General features: G+C 35.8%; 1 protein-coding gene across 1 annotated transcript; it reads right to left on the bottom strand.

The window, feature by feature from the left end:
• Positions 1-2,318: 2,318 nt before the first annotated feature.
• Positions 2,319-3,218, bottom strand: LOC141718838 (uncharacterized). Its single transcript, XM_074521217.1, has one exon. It carries the CDS (start codon positions 3,216-3,218, stop codon positions 2,319-2,321), a length of 900 nt encoding a protein of 299 aa, XP_074377318.1.
• Positions 3,219-15,334: the final 12,116 nt, after the last annotated feature.

The raw sequence follows: 15,334 nt of genomic DNA, 5'->3' as shown, positions 1-15,334 counted from the left end.
AATTAATTCTCTATTAATTAATTGAGTCATCTAATTTAATTAAGAAAATAAATTATATCTGCGAAGAATAATTTATTTATTAATTGAATTAATTGATTAATTAATTCTGAATTAATTCTAGGAATTTTAGGAATTTTCAGAAGTTTAATTGGATTAAATTCAAGCATTAAATCAGCAAGACAATTGAAAATGAACTAGCATGACAATCAGGATTGTCATACCGATTGTCATGCTAGGCCAGATTCAATTGTCACACCGAAAGTTACATCAGGAGGATGATTGTCTTGCTAGTTCATTCTGATTGTCTTGCTAGTTCATTCAGATTGTCTTGCTAGTTCATTCAATTGTCCTACCGAAAGTCTTGCAAGCTTAAAGGATTGTCATTCCAATTCAATTGATTCAGCTGATTGATTAAATAGAAGCAGAGAAGCAGCATATCATTATTCATCTCAATCAAAATACAAGAACAAAAGAGAGCAGCCGCCTTGAAAAATATCATTCTTCTCTGCAAAAATTCAAGATCAAATTCTAGTTTGTTAATGTTAAATCCAAACCACTAGAATTATTTATCTTGTTCTTGTGTATCAATCTAGCGGATTAAAATCCCTAGAACTTAATCTCAAATCGCGTTTAGCATTTGATTCTAATTATTGCAAAAATAGAAAAAGTTCATGTCGAATTTATTCTAGATTTGTGATAATTGATTTGAGATTAATACCTTGTAATCGATACAGTTGTTGTAACACATTTCAAGTTTAATAATATTTTTATTTAACTTGAATTTTGTTTCACATTTTTTATTCCGCATTTTATTCGATTATTTGGTAACGTTTGTATTCAACCCCCCTTCTACAAACACATTGGGACCTAACAGTTATTACCTTGTATTTCATTGGGCTGCCAATTCCATCTTTTATCTTCCTCGAACACCACATCATGGCTGACATGTAGTCTCCCAGTATTCGAATTGAACAGTATGTGCGCCTTGGTTCCAGTCTCCTTGCCAATATACACCATTTTAACACTTCTGTCATCGAGTTTTCCTAGTGCAACATTTTGTGTCTTGACATGCACCAAACATCCAAATACCCGTAAGTGATCCACTTTTGGTTTAACTCCAGTCCAGGCTTCATAGGGGTTTCACCATTGAACGCCTTAGTTGGCACTCAGTTTAAGATATAAATTGAATGCCGTACAGCCTCTCCCCACATCATGTCCGGCATATTTTTCTCCTTCAGTAAGCTTCTCGTCATAGCAATCACCGTCCCGTTTTGCCTCTCGACTACCCCATTTTGTTGAGGGGTGTAAGGAGCAGTCAGGTGTCTTTTGATGCCAGCATTTGCACAAAATTCATCAAATTCTTTTGATATAAACTCTCCACCTCTATCCATCCGTAGTACTTTAATCGTATCATTTGCCTCTTTTTCAGCCAATGCCTTGAAATTTTTAAATGCTTCAAATGCCTGATCTTTTGTTTTCAACATAAAAACCCACATTGCACGACTATAATCATCTACTAACAAAAACATATACCTGTTCCCAGCTGGTGTTGGAGGGGATATCGGTCCACACAAATCTGCATGCACTAAATCCAGTTTGTGTTTCGCCATAAACTCGGTTTTCTGCGGGAACGATTTCTTTGATAGTTTTGCCAGCAAACAGCCATTACACACGGCTTTTGGTTTTGTTAGTTTCGGGAGTCCACGTGCCATTTCTCTGTCTGACATGATCTGCAGCGACTGAAAATTTACGTGGCCCAGTCTTGCGTGCCACAGCCATGCTTGTTCTTCATTCTTCGATAGCATACACATAATGTTCTTCTCTTCAATGATTATCTTGTATAGTCGATTGGCTGATCTTTGAACTTTCATCAATAGTTTCCCATGTTCATCATAAACCCACAAATGGTCACCACTCATCACTACTTTGTTCCCATCTTCCGATAATTGTCCCAACGAAATGATGTTGTTACACAATGTCGGAATGAAATACACTTCTTTAAGCACATGTTCCTTCCCGTTCTTACAATTAAAAATTATTGTTCCCTTTCCTTTTATTTTCACTGTTGACCCATCTCCGAAACGCACCTGGCCTGTCACATTTTCATTCAGTTTGCTAAATTTTTCACGATATCCCGTCATATGATTACTGGCACCATTGTCTAAGTACCACAGGCTTCCGTTCCCCATTGTTCCTTCCTTCTGATCGAAACTAGGCAACACCTATTCCTCATTTAATAATACAACCTCCCCTTCAGTTAAAAGAAGTGTGGGTTCATCGTCCTCTAATTTTGTAAGGTTCAACTCCTGACTCTGCTCCTAAACCTTTTCTTTTTCTTTCTTTGGTTTTCTGCATTCTTGTGCATAGTGTCCATAGACCTGGCAATTGAAACACTTCACCGTGCTTCTATCTCGAGTGTTGTTGTAGCCTCTGTTCGCCCCTTCGTTTTTATTTTGGTATTGCTGAAAATTTCTTCTGCCTCCACCATGGTGTTGTGGACCATGTCTACCTCGGCCATGGCCTCCAAATCCACCTCTTTGTCTTTGAATATGAGTTGTTGGTGGCCCATTTTTGTTTGACCTCTTCGCCCACTCTTCCTGAGTTAGTAGCAACTGTCCATTTGTACTTTCAGACTTTCCTTTCATTCTCTCCTCGTGGGCCTTTAGACAGCCCACTACCTCCTCAACTGTCAAAGTTTTCATATCTGCGAACTGTTCTATATTCAAGGCGATTTGTAGAAACTTGTCCGGAACAGCTCTTAGTATTTTTCTCACCACGCTCGATTCCTCTATCGTTTCACCAAGAACTCGTATATTTGTGACAATACCACTTAGCTTCATACATAAATCATCCACCTGATCTGTTTTCTTCATCACCAGGGACTCAAACTCACTTCTTAAGGTTTGCACTTTTGCCTCATTTACTCGCGTCGCACCCATACACAATATTTTGATCGCATCCCAAGCTTCCTTAGCGGTCTCCTTCTCAGCGATGGTCAACAATATATCTTCTAGCACACCTTGATATATTACAGCAAGGGATATCTGAACCGTTTTCTCATCTATGATTTCTTTGGGATCCTTCGTTTCAATGGCATCCCAAACTCCTTGCGCCTTCATAAACACTTTCATCTTTAAGGACCAAACTGTATAGTTGCTTCTAGTAAGCTTTGGGTAGCTTAAGCCAATAGATCCATCCTTCGCCTTGGACAGTTCCATCTCAACGTTTGTGTGTTTGGGTTGTATTTTAGGCATATAATTGCCTTAACAGGCTCTGATACCAGAATGTAGTTAGCAAGATGATAAAAATATATGGCTAATACAAGTATGTCTGGAGGAATCGATATATTGATTAACTCACCAAAGCTTTTTGGTATTACAACTTAAATAGAAAACTGATTACACATAATGCTCCTAAAAACAAGGAATTAAAATCATATTGCATCCTACCATATCTTCATAACTTCCTAAATTGTCTCTACTAATTGAGACTTATTTAAACCAATATTACTTCCTAATTTATTTAATTTCAACACAAGTTTAGATTAAATTAATTCCAATAAATAATAAGTATTGCATTTCTGTCATTTGTTTATAAAGTTTTCTTGTTCATTATAGCTTGGGGTTAGTCTTGTTAACAGGCATAAATTTGTGATAAGCAATCTTCTCACAAATTGGGGGAGATTGTTGTGCAAGACATGCCTGTACAATAACAAGACTAAGTCAAATTGATAACCCTAAGTAAGTTGTATAATAGTCTAAGTTTGCATTTTTTATTGTAACATTTAAGTCTGTAAAAGTGTAAATAGATTAGACTGGAGTATTTTTCCTGTAAACAGTTTCAAGCCTAAGAATAAAATCTGGAAGAAGATCATAAAGGTCATGCCTCAGAGTAAGTGTGAAGAAGCTTGTGGTTGAATAAATGTGTTTTGAGAAAAATATTATACGTCAAGAAATATACAAGTCACGGATTAAGTGTTATAGAGAAGTTGTGACGGCCTCAACCCCGGGGTCAGGGGTTGAAGTCATCCACAACACACCAAGTAACATAAAAAATTCATTTCACTAATAAAACATAATCACGACCCCTCTCACTAAGATCTTTTCCAGGTTTAAGTATGACCTAGGTTACAATTTATCACAAAACTAATTCATTACAACCACCTTAAAAATATTATCTTAATACAGCAACTCAGTAGACCACTTCTGGTCTGACACAACAACCTCAGAGGAGCCTAACACGGAAGGAACTGGAGCTCTGCCCGACTACCACGAGAGAATCTCCTAGGTATCTGCAATACATATACAAAATATTTTGCAAGGGTGAGCAATTAATTGCTCAGCAGTACCACTATATGAATAATAATCAAAAACAATTTATGCTAAACATTTTAGGAACATAAATTATAACTCATTTATAAAACAAGTAAACATGTGAAAACTGATGAAACTGATGAACTGTTGAAAACTGGATCTCAATAGCTAGCATGCTCTATAAAACATTTCATTAACTGTGTTGTGTAAATACCAGAGTTAAATTTTAGCATGCTACTTTCATTTTCAAATCTTCCGTCCCATCGCAGGACCCATAAAACCATTTTTCCCGTTATGGGGACCCAAAATCATTTGTTCCGTTACGGGAACCATAAAACTTGTCCCATCACAGGACCTATAAAATCAGTTGTTCCCCCCCCGGGAACCTCAAAATCACTTTCTCAGATATAAAAGTATTAAATGATCCCTGGTGAGATAGCTGATCAGGCTATCTCCATAGGATAACTCTATCTTGGCTATCCTATGAAAACTTGTTCCGGAACTCAGAGACTAGCTAGGTCTCTGTCATGCTGGGCTGGTGGTTATAATAGGGTACGCAACCATTTCGCCTCTTACGCTATCTTTCAGGCCGTTACGGGCCTTCTGCGCACGCTCATCCAATTATCTGATCACTTTTATCTAGTTTTCCAAATCACTTACCTATCTCTTGTCAAAATAATTATATCACAGCACACTTCCAAAACTTTTTCATTTTATTCAAAATTTAGAGATAGGTATTTTCAGAAGTTACTTTTCCCCCAAAACACAAGTTAACAAAACAATTTGAAACCCAGGGGATACATAACTTAAATCATTATGTTCCAGTACGTAAATTTAAATCAACAATTATTCATATATTACTGAATTGTAAAAGATTTGTTCAGGGGTACTTGCCTTGCAGAGCTTTACAAATATTAACGATTGACCTTGAGCCGACACGGACGCTCAGGCTTTAACGTCTAACCACTAGTTTATCCTGGATTCGACTTCAACACTCAGGTCCTTCGATTGGAACCTTACTGAGCTCATCGACTGCCCACTAAGCTATCCAATGCCAACTCTTGGGCCTTCCGACTAGCACCTACAAAGTTGAAACACCCTAACTTAGACCTTCAATTATGCTTGACATATCCTCGCTAATAATCTACCCGAACGTTAACAAAACCCGACTCGTAACATACTTCATATAATAATACACGTATTACTTAGGGTTCACGTTCTCGAATATTGGTTCGGTGTTCATTTCCAGAAAATATGTATATCTGTCCTTTTACAAAATTAGGGTTATGGCTTTTAGCAAAGTATTCCATCACAACACATAATCAGATTCCGTATAGAGTACTCATATATACCGATCGACGTTCCGATAGTCATTGGGTACGGCCTCGCATTTCTGTAATTTAATTTTCCGGCGGGCACCACCTCCTTTAATTATCGGCTAACCCGTCGAACGTCCCGACGTCAAATCAATCACAACCAATTGAAACCAACCACAATACAATTCCCAACCACCGATTCCAGTCAACAATATCAATTCGCAAATTCACAAACACCAATTAAATACACTTATTATTCGTTATTAAACGCATTTTTATGTTTTAATATGTATTTTATAATTTTAAATCGTAGGACTCAGAAATATTCATCATAGTCCACTGTCGGCTCGCCGAGGCTCATCGCCAACAGCGGTAAAACCCGGAGGTACCCGATTCGGATTCCGAAATCGCAGGTTTCACCGATAAATAAAATTCCGATTGTAAATAATTTATATCATCACAATAATTAAATATTATTCCTGTGAAATTTAGCAAAACCCGAAGTAATTCAATACACAACCGGAATGAAATACAGCAACACAACAACCAGAGAACGGCCAACAGCCGAAATCCAGAAGCACAGCGACAACACCCAACTGTAATAGCATGTATATATACATACAGATACAATCAAGTAAAAAGGGAACTAAGAACATCCGGAACCAACCGAATATGGAAAACACAGGAGGCACCAACAACAGTTCACACCACCACCAGAATCCACACCGATATGCACAGCCTCGCCGGAAAAAGAACACGGCGGTGAGGGGCTAATCGGCAGAAACAGGGGCGGCGAGACCGGAGAAAACAACATAGAGAAAGACAGAGTGGGAGGGTGAGGGAGAGACACAAAGACAGCGCGAGGAGAGAGATAACAGAGGTAAAGAGAATTAAGAGGGAGGAGATATTGAGTTTCCGAGGAATTACCGCCGAGAGGAATCGAAGAAGACGATCGAGAGAGGGACAAAAACAAAATAAAAGAGTCTGCTGTGATATCTAATTGAAGGAGAAAAGATAAGGATGGGTGGACTTATCCGCCTCATAATATTCCCGAAAGTTAATCCTGACCCGCGATTAATTATTTTAGCGAATAAATTGCGGATAAAAACTCAACGAAAAGTATAATTAAAATATCAAAGTTATCGAAATAATAAAAATATTAATAAACAAAAATTTTCGTAAGTAAATACAAACTTTACAGCTGTAAAATATACCCGAATTTTACGAATTAGCGGGTACACGCGCAGGTGATTTTAATCAGAATTTTTTTTTTCCAAACTAAATTTAAAATTCTCAAAATAATTCAAACTTAAATAAATATGAGTTTCATAATTTCTAAAAATCTCTAAAAATACATATTGAAATTATAAACACTCTAAATAATTTTTGAATTACATTCTAATTTCTATAAAAAAAATAAAACTGCAGGTAAATCACTAATAATTATTCAATTTAATCCTCGAACACCAATAATGACATATAAGTAATAATAATTTAATATCCAGCTGACAACCCACAGACATATTTTATTTATGTAATTATTTAATAATTACGCATTTAAACAATATAAAAATATACGAGTCGTTATAATCTTCCCCCCTTAAAAAGATTATGTCCTCAGAATCTGATTTAACTAAACAAGTGAGGATATTTGTCAAGCATATCTGACTCTAACTCCCAAGTAGACTCTTCTACTCGAGGATTTATTCAAAGCATGCCCACTATAGACATGAACTCAATCCTAAGGACTCGCTCTTAACGATCTAGGATTTGAATCGATGATCACTCACAGAACAATTTGGATGGGAGCCCATTGGCTCCTAATCAACGACTTGGTTTGATTCGGGGACATATCGCTTTAACATTGTCACGTAAAATACACCATAAATTTGCTGCAATTGCTGCAGCAACACTAACTCATGAGCAACTTTATCTATCTTCCCCGATACCTCAAATGGTTCACTAAATTTAGGACTCGCCCCGCCCCTTCTAATCAAACTCAACCAATCTCTTCCAAGGTGAAGATTTTATCAAAACCAACGATTCTACTTCTATATCTATACTGCTTCAATACAAATCCGTCTTCTTTCTTTGTCCATCCCGAGCTGCTTCAACTCTTTTCCGAATCAACACCACTACGTCCTTGGTACGCTGAATTGACTCAGGACCTACCAACATTTCTACTCCCACTTTTTCTCAATAGAGGGGAACTCACACTTATGTTTACACATGACTTTGTAAGGTAGCATTCCCTTACTAGCTTGATAACTATTAACATAGCAAACTTAATCAATGGTAGGTGATTACCTCAGTTTCCTCTTAGATCCAAAAAATATATATACTCTCAACATATCTTATATCGTCTAAATCGTCTTTTCACTTTAGCCCTTTCATCTACGGATGATATATGGTACTCACTTTCAACTTAGTTGCCAGACATTCGAACACCTCTTACTCATTTCCATTAATTAAGGCTGGAAAGTAACCTCATATCTTCACTTCTTCTCACCTTCAGGTATTTGAACTTCGCAATCCACTCTTTCCAATTCTTTTGCTAACTCCTCGGTGATCTTAATCCCATTTAATCCTTTCATTCTGTGCAGGGCATCTATTACTACACCGAATTTGCTTAGGTGATCTTTGATGAAACGATTGGAATCCCTTATTTATCTCAGCTAAATATCATTCTGGAAAGTTTAGCGTATAATTTCTTCCTTTCTAATCTTCATTGGGAAATCCTTGAGTGCTCTGCACAGACTTTCTTAATCTTTAAATAGCTGAGGGTGTTATCAATAAATACAATTCGCTTATCCAAGTTCTCCTGATACACCATGTTCCTTAACTCCTTATAGGCAACTGATACACTTGTTACTCCATATGATCTCACCAGATCTTGCAATGCTCATAGCTCATTCTAATTGCAATCTTTAATATGTCATCAGGCTGGATCTTAAGTTAATCCCCGAGAAATAACACATTCCTTGAATTAGGTCTCGTAAGTAATCAATTCTTAATAGGGTTACTTATTCTTATTCATCACTTTGTTAAACTTCCAATAATCAATACACACTCTCATAACTTATTTGTAACAACCCAAATCTGGGGTCAAGATTTGGTGTCACTAAACAATCATTACATAAAATAAAGAAATAAATTAATAACCCCTTGAATCTGGATCGTTTACAGGTTATGGTATGAAACAAGAATCTAACCATTTACAACTCACAACAACTAGAATACAAGTATAAATACCTTTATACTAATGCTCTTTTCATATTCTTCTAACTTCTTCAACCTCTCGCAGCGGAGATTTCTCTAACTTCTGCTGTCTATCAAAGCTATTCACCTTTATCCTTATCTGTTTCTGGAAGAAATAAGAATTTATAAAGCAAGAGTGAGCCAAAAATGCCCATCAAGTATATAATTTATGTTCCAAGCATTAATACCAACGGAAAAACTTTCGGACAAAATCTTAAAACAATTTTAAACAATTCTATTTATTTGAGTGAGTGAGCGAATAAATGATGACTAACACCAGCCTTCAACTATAAGTCCAAAAGTGACAAGCGATTCCCAAATTCTTCTCCAGAATCAGGGTTTGTCCGGTTTTTGGAATCATAAAACCTTTCGAGAGAGAGAATGCCATTAATGGCGATCAATAACAAATTAGACCGGACACTAGTTCACATCTATATCCTGCTGATCAGTCAGGATACAGTGCAGATCTATACCTATCTGTATAGATCCAGTCGGGTCCCCAGGCACTATGACCCATCTCAAGGCACCGGTTATGTCCCGGCCCTTAGGATTAAGTAAAATTCAATCCCCAAAATATCGTAATTCGACGTCTCGGATAGGTTACGTTCTCGCAATTTCGCAATTAATTTCCCGAAAATCGGGCACCGTCTCCTTTGTTTATTGGCCTACCCGTCGAACATCAAATCGACGTCAAAACACAACAACAATCATAATACATTTTAGTCCACAATCCAATTTATCAGTTCCCAACCACCAAGCAATTCACAAATTAATTCATCAATCCCATTCACCGATACGAAATTGCTTAATTAATTATTATTATTCGTTTTTATTTCGAAATTTATTTTACAACTAATTTTTATTTATTTATAATTTAGGACTCAGATTAAAATCATCATCGTCCACCGTCAGCTCGCCGAGGCTCATTGCTGACGGCAGCAAAAATTTGCGGGTGCCCGTACAAATCGGGTTTCCATCGCGAATCTTCACCAATTTATCCTCGAATAATTAAAAATAAATTTTCGACGAATCATCAAAATTCATTCAATTAAATAATAAAATAATCATCGGATAATTTCATAAATAATTTGCAATAACACTTCGAACAGCAGAGGGCAATCGAGCAAAACACAAGGAACACGCGTATACACGCAACACTGCAGCGCCGCCACACCTCACCGGAGACCCGAGGAGGCGGCAACACAGCGAAATGAGCAGTTAAACGCAAAACACACACACACAGACTATGCACACACACAGACACAAAGCTTTTATACACACACGAACTACACACGAACCCACAAACAACTGTCCGCCGGAAAACAAAGAGGCAGTGGCGATGATTACCGGAGAAGGAAGTGAATAAGGCGGTAATAGATGAAGAAAAGAAAACCAGGGAGAGCAAGAGAGAGATGGGAAGAGATTAGTGATGGGAGAGATTGAACAGAGATAGGAGAGATTGAGAGAAAGAATCGGGAGAGATGAGAGATAATCTGAGAGAGAGACACCCGTGAAGAGAAGAAGAAAAAGGGCCTAGGGATTTATGAATGAAGGGAACGAAATCGGGTTTATTTACCCGGTTTCTTTCCTCAATACCGCAACTAAACACCCCAATCTATTTAATCACGATACACTTTACGAACAGAACGAATCAAAATAGTCTCAAAAATAATCTTCATAATTCTTATACCATTTAAAACTGATGATATATAAGCATTTTAGAATTTAAAATTTTATAATTATTTTTAAATCATTTCTGAAACGTAAATCAGACCTGCGTTTTATAATTTAAAGAACAGACGTGCGGATAAATGAAAGCCAGAAAATTGTCGGGATAATTTTGAAATTCTCGAAATATTTATAAGTTAATAAAATAAAATTTTCATGATTTTTGAAACATTTCAGAATTAAATATTGATTTTTCAATTAAATGGAATCAGATAAATCATTTAAACATAATTAATAAATAAAATATTGATTTCTAAATTTTATAAAATCCTAAAAATAATAAATAAAATTATAAAACAACAAAATAATTTTAGGAGCAATGTTTAGCATTTATGAGCAGAAATAAATAAACATTTAATTAAAAATCATTTTAATACAAATTAAATTCATACAGCTCAATAATTAATTATAAAATTAATCCTTGCTTTGAACAAATTTCACACAATTAATAATAAAGCAACACATAGCTGACAGAACTATTCCATATTTTATTTATCTAATAATTCGATAATTAACTTTCATATTGGATCTGAAAATAGGTTACTTAGCCGCTAAGTAACTAAAAAGACGATACGATTTTAATACCAGAATTGGATAATTATCAAAACAGAGACTCTTATAAAATACTTTATACGGAAATAAGGTGATAATATCTCGCCTTTTGAAAATATGGAGTTTATCGATCTATATAATGATTTCCGTATCGAGAATTTCACACCGAGTCTCGTACAGGTCAAACCGTACCTCGGATTGAAGAAGTCAAAACACGAAAAGTGTTCAGAATTATCAGATTAGGTTAGGAAGGAGTTTTTGGAAGAGTTTCGGGTTGTAAAAACGCAAAAACGATTGAAGTGGGACGATTTCTGGTTCTAAAAAGTAATTTTTATAATTACGTGAAATAATCATTATTAATTCTATAAATTCTTATAAAATCATATAATAATCCAAAAATTACCAGAAAAATACCAAAATTATCTAGATTTAATTCTAGATAATTGGAAATTAAAATATCTCAATTTTATTAGAAATAAACATCCAAACATTATTATCCATCATCAAATAATTCACCAAAATCATACTAGTTGTTATGAGTTGTAAAAGGTTAGATTCTTATTTCATACCATAACCTGTAAATGATCCGGATTCAAGGGGTTATTAATTTCTTTCTTTATTTTATGTAATGATTGTTTAGTGACACCAAATCTTGACCCCAGATTTCGGTTGTTACAAGTTGGCATCAGAGCTGCAGGTTATTGGTCACTGAAATAAGAATAGGTGAGAGTAAGATAGGAATGATAGGTCGTACAAGTTAGGAAAGATCCTAGGCATACTCATGTTAAGTTGAGTTGAGTGCGAATTAGGGTTAGCAGATTCGATATGGAGTTGGTAAAATAGGATTGTTGAGAAAGTGTAAGGTGAATATCACAACGCTATAGGTATATTGAGTTCTCAGATTCTATAGTAATGAGGAATCGACAGATTGACGGAGAATGGGTATGCTACCCTGCTTTTCATGTGGTTTTGAAGAAAATGCGATTGATTCTGGTGAGGATTTATGAATATTAGTACAATTTAACTTAGGTATTAGGACGAGTTCCACGTCGAAGGCAACCTATTGATGGAAGCTGATGAAGAACTAACATTGCACGTTTCGAAGGCACCACCGTTGCGAGAAGATTCTTATCACTTATCGGGAGTTGCGCGAGGAATGATATCTACCTTACTAGGTATAGGTAAGACTAGCAAGAAGATGCGACCCTATCGATAGACCGAACGTCGAATCGCATGCGTGGTTGTAAGCATAATGTCAAGGACGACGACGAGAATATGAAAGACAATGGAAAACGTCAGCATTGGGCTCGAGTTAGGAATAAAATGGTATACAGTGGTAAATGAAGTTTTGTCGACTAATAAGTGCGAGTAGAATCCAAGGAAAAGTAGAAGAGGTACCAAAGTGGAGAGACCCTTATATGGGCATTCTTTTAATTATACATTTCATTGGTAAATCATAAAAATAGCAAGTAATTAATATAGTAATGACGACCAAATATTTGATTTCCAAAACTTTAAAAAGGAGATTTCGGAAAAGATTTTCTTAACCAACTTTCAGAAGATTTTTTTTTTGCATGAAATGAATTTTATAATTTGGTTGTCGAATTACAATTTATGTTCTTGTTATTATAAACAGAAAATGACCTAAAAAGAAGAATAGAACTAGACTTAGTGATGTTAATTTGAAGGGCCAAATAGACCCACCGGCAGGGAGAAGGTTTAAAGTCTTCCGTGGAAAAAAAATGAATGAAAATGAAAGTGAACTTGTTGAATAATATCAATAATTAAATCAACATGTTAAAACATTATTTACTCAATTCATAGAAATTGTTAAAAATTTAACGAAATTCATGATTCAAGCGGTTAGAGGGTGATTGAAATAAATAAAACAATCTTCTAGATGATTAGAGAAGAATCATATATCTATTGACAGAATTGAGGCGTTGCGTGATCGATGGATATTTTACGTGACATGGATGAAATCTAATGCCGTGATTTTAAATTTCGGAACGACGCGATTAAGACCAAATTATTGAAGCATTGGTGTGAAGGCATTTCCAGACAACATTTCGAAGCAATGATGTGACTTAAATCGTAAACCTGTATCTGAACGATCCTGAAGGCAGATGTAGGCGAAGCATGGAAAGTGATCAACACTGACATCCTTTCTTCTAATACGATTGTATACGTTTTTCTTGATTCTTGAATGCGACTGAAAGCAATGATTATAAATTTTGTAAGGACGCGATATGATCGAATTATTAAAGCTTTGAATATGGAGGCATTTCTAGAAGACATTCTGAAGTTATAATGTGACCTAAACGGTGAATCTCTCATCCGAATGGTTCTTGAAGGCATATGTAAATGAAGCGTGGACGGTGACCAGTGGTGATCTATAATATTATTCTTTTATAAATATGATAGCATATGTTCTTCTCAAGTTTTGAATATGTATGAGTTTCTTCTGTTGATAGATCATATGAGGCGAAAATGAAAGAAAATTTATTGTATTCCTTCTGAACTATTTCTCTTCTCAAATTCTTGGTTCCTGATTGAGACAAACAATGTTGTGATATGACGCTTTGTCGAAATGACAAAGAGTCGGGTGGGACGCCACCAAATCAGGTGTTGTATGCCATATAGTATGAAAGACTGGCCATCTTGAGTACGAATATGGTTGTCTCATTCACATTTAAATCTTCACTCATTTTTCTTCCTTCAATTTATTGACTTACAGATTCTTCCAATTATTTATTGCATTGTTATCCCTTATCCTTCTTTTCATTTAAAATCCTATTCATACACTCTCCTCTTACATCGAGTCTGTTCTCTGACGATTACAAGAAATAGAATAGTCCCATGCGACAGGTAGAATTATGTGTCGAAGGAGGATATGATTGCAAGCAGAGCAAGGAAGAATGGAAACACCGACAACACAGTCGTGGCAAAGACATCAAATCTGACAGTTGTTCGTGTTATGAGGATCTCATCAGTATGGTAGATTACGTTAATGCGATGCACTTCAAATCAGAAGATTTTGACAAGAAAAATGAATCATTAGTGAACCGTAATAAATAGATTAATTACAAAATAAGGAAGTAAAGTTGTGTGTGTCAGATGGAGCAACCGAGTATCAGGACGACGATCAAATATCCAGGAAATTCTGAACAATGATTCAGACATTACGTGAAATCTCCCTTCGTCGCGGGAAGATATTTGTCGTGAAAATTCAAGATGGAAGAAATCTTAAATGTAATCGAACTTCGAATGTGTTCTTCAAGAAATTGTGAAGTTCTCTAACTTTCGTAAATAAGTGATGGTGAATTTAATGCTCATACCCTGGTGAATGACGAAAATTCGATACGGGAACATAAGTGGAGATGAAGGAATGGCTATTCGACTGCGAAATCTTTTAAGAAATAATGATCCGGCAATTGAGTTTCCACCAGATGAGGATGATAATCAAGACCCTGCATGGTTATTAAAAGATAAATAGACTCATTAGTGAAATTGAGTGTGTATCGTCAAAGGAGGAGGATTGGTGTGGTTCATTGAAGGATGCGACATAATTTTTAAAAGTAACCGTACACAATTAGTAATGATAAGAAATAAGCTAAAATACTTGTGAAAATTGATGATTTTGGTTGATGGAAGTGGGTGGATATGATTGTGCATGATTTGGTTGATTGATGGTGTCGGCTTGAGCCCGACTGGTAGTTGATGGTATAGGGGAGGTGCTGCCCAGATTTTCAAAAAAAATTCCCTACGTTCAAGAATAAAGAAATATATTGTAGTACTCCAAATGAATGCGATCTCGGTTCTTGAGAAAGAATGTTATGATCAAATCGACTTTGTGAAATTGGTCCTTGATTCCAGTTAGCTAGTCTTCACTTTGTTCAATTGATCAGTTAAAAAGAGTTAATAAATCAATTTTACCAACTAATGGTTAGTTAAATGAAGATCGATTCCAGTTAGATTGAGTCAAGCTCTGACATGATTTTCAGAACCGAAATCAAAGCGATTAGAAATTTGGAGGAAGTAATGACATTAGTGAAAGTTGAAAGTTTAGTAGAATTAGCGGGATGCTACTGTAGACATGGGCAAGATTTTATCGAGATGAATGGGCCTTTGCGATAAACAAGAAGAGTGTTTTCAAGAACTGAAGAT

This window comes from Apium graveolens, chromosome 4 (genome assembly GCF_009905375.1).
Source record: "Apium graveolens cultivar Ventura chromosome 4, ASM990537v1, whole genome shotgun sequence".
Classification (NCBI taxonomy): Eukaryota; Viridiplantae; Streptophyta; class Magnoliopsida; order Apiales; family Apiaceae; genus Apium; species Apium graveolens.
Note: the sequence above shows the minus strand (reverse complement) of the source record. Positions and strands in the feature narration are given on the sequence as shown.

Coding starts and splice junctions, on each gene's coding strand:
- LOC141718838 (XM_074521217.1), bottom strand. CDS start 3,218: ATGGAACTGTCCAAGGCGAAGGATGGATCTATTGGCTTAAGCTACCCA.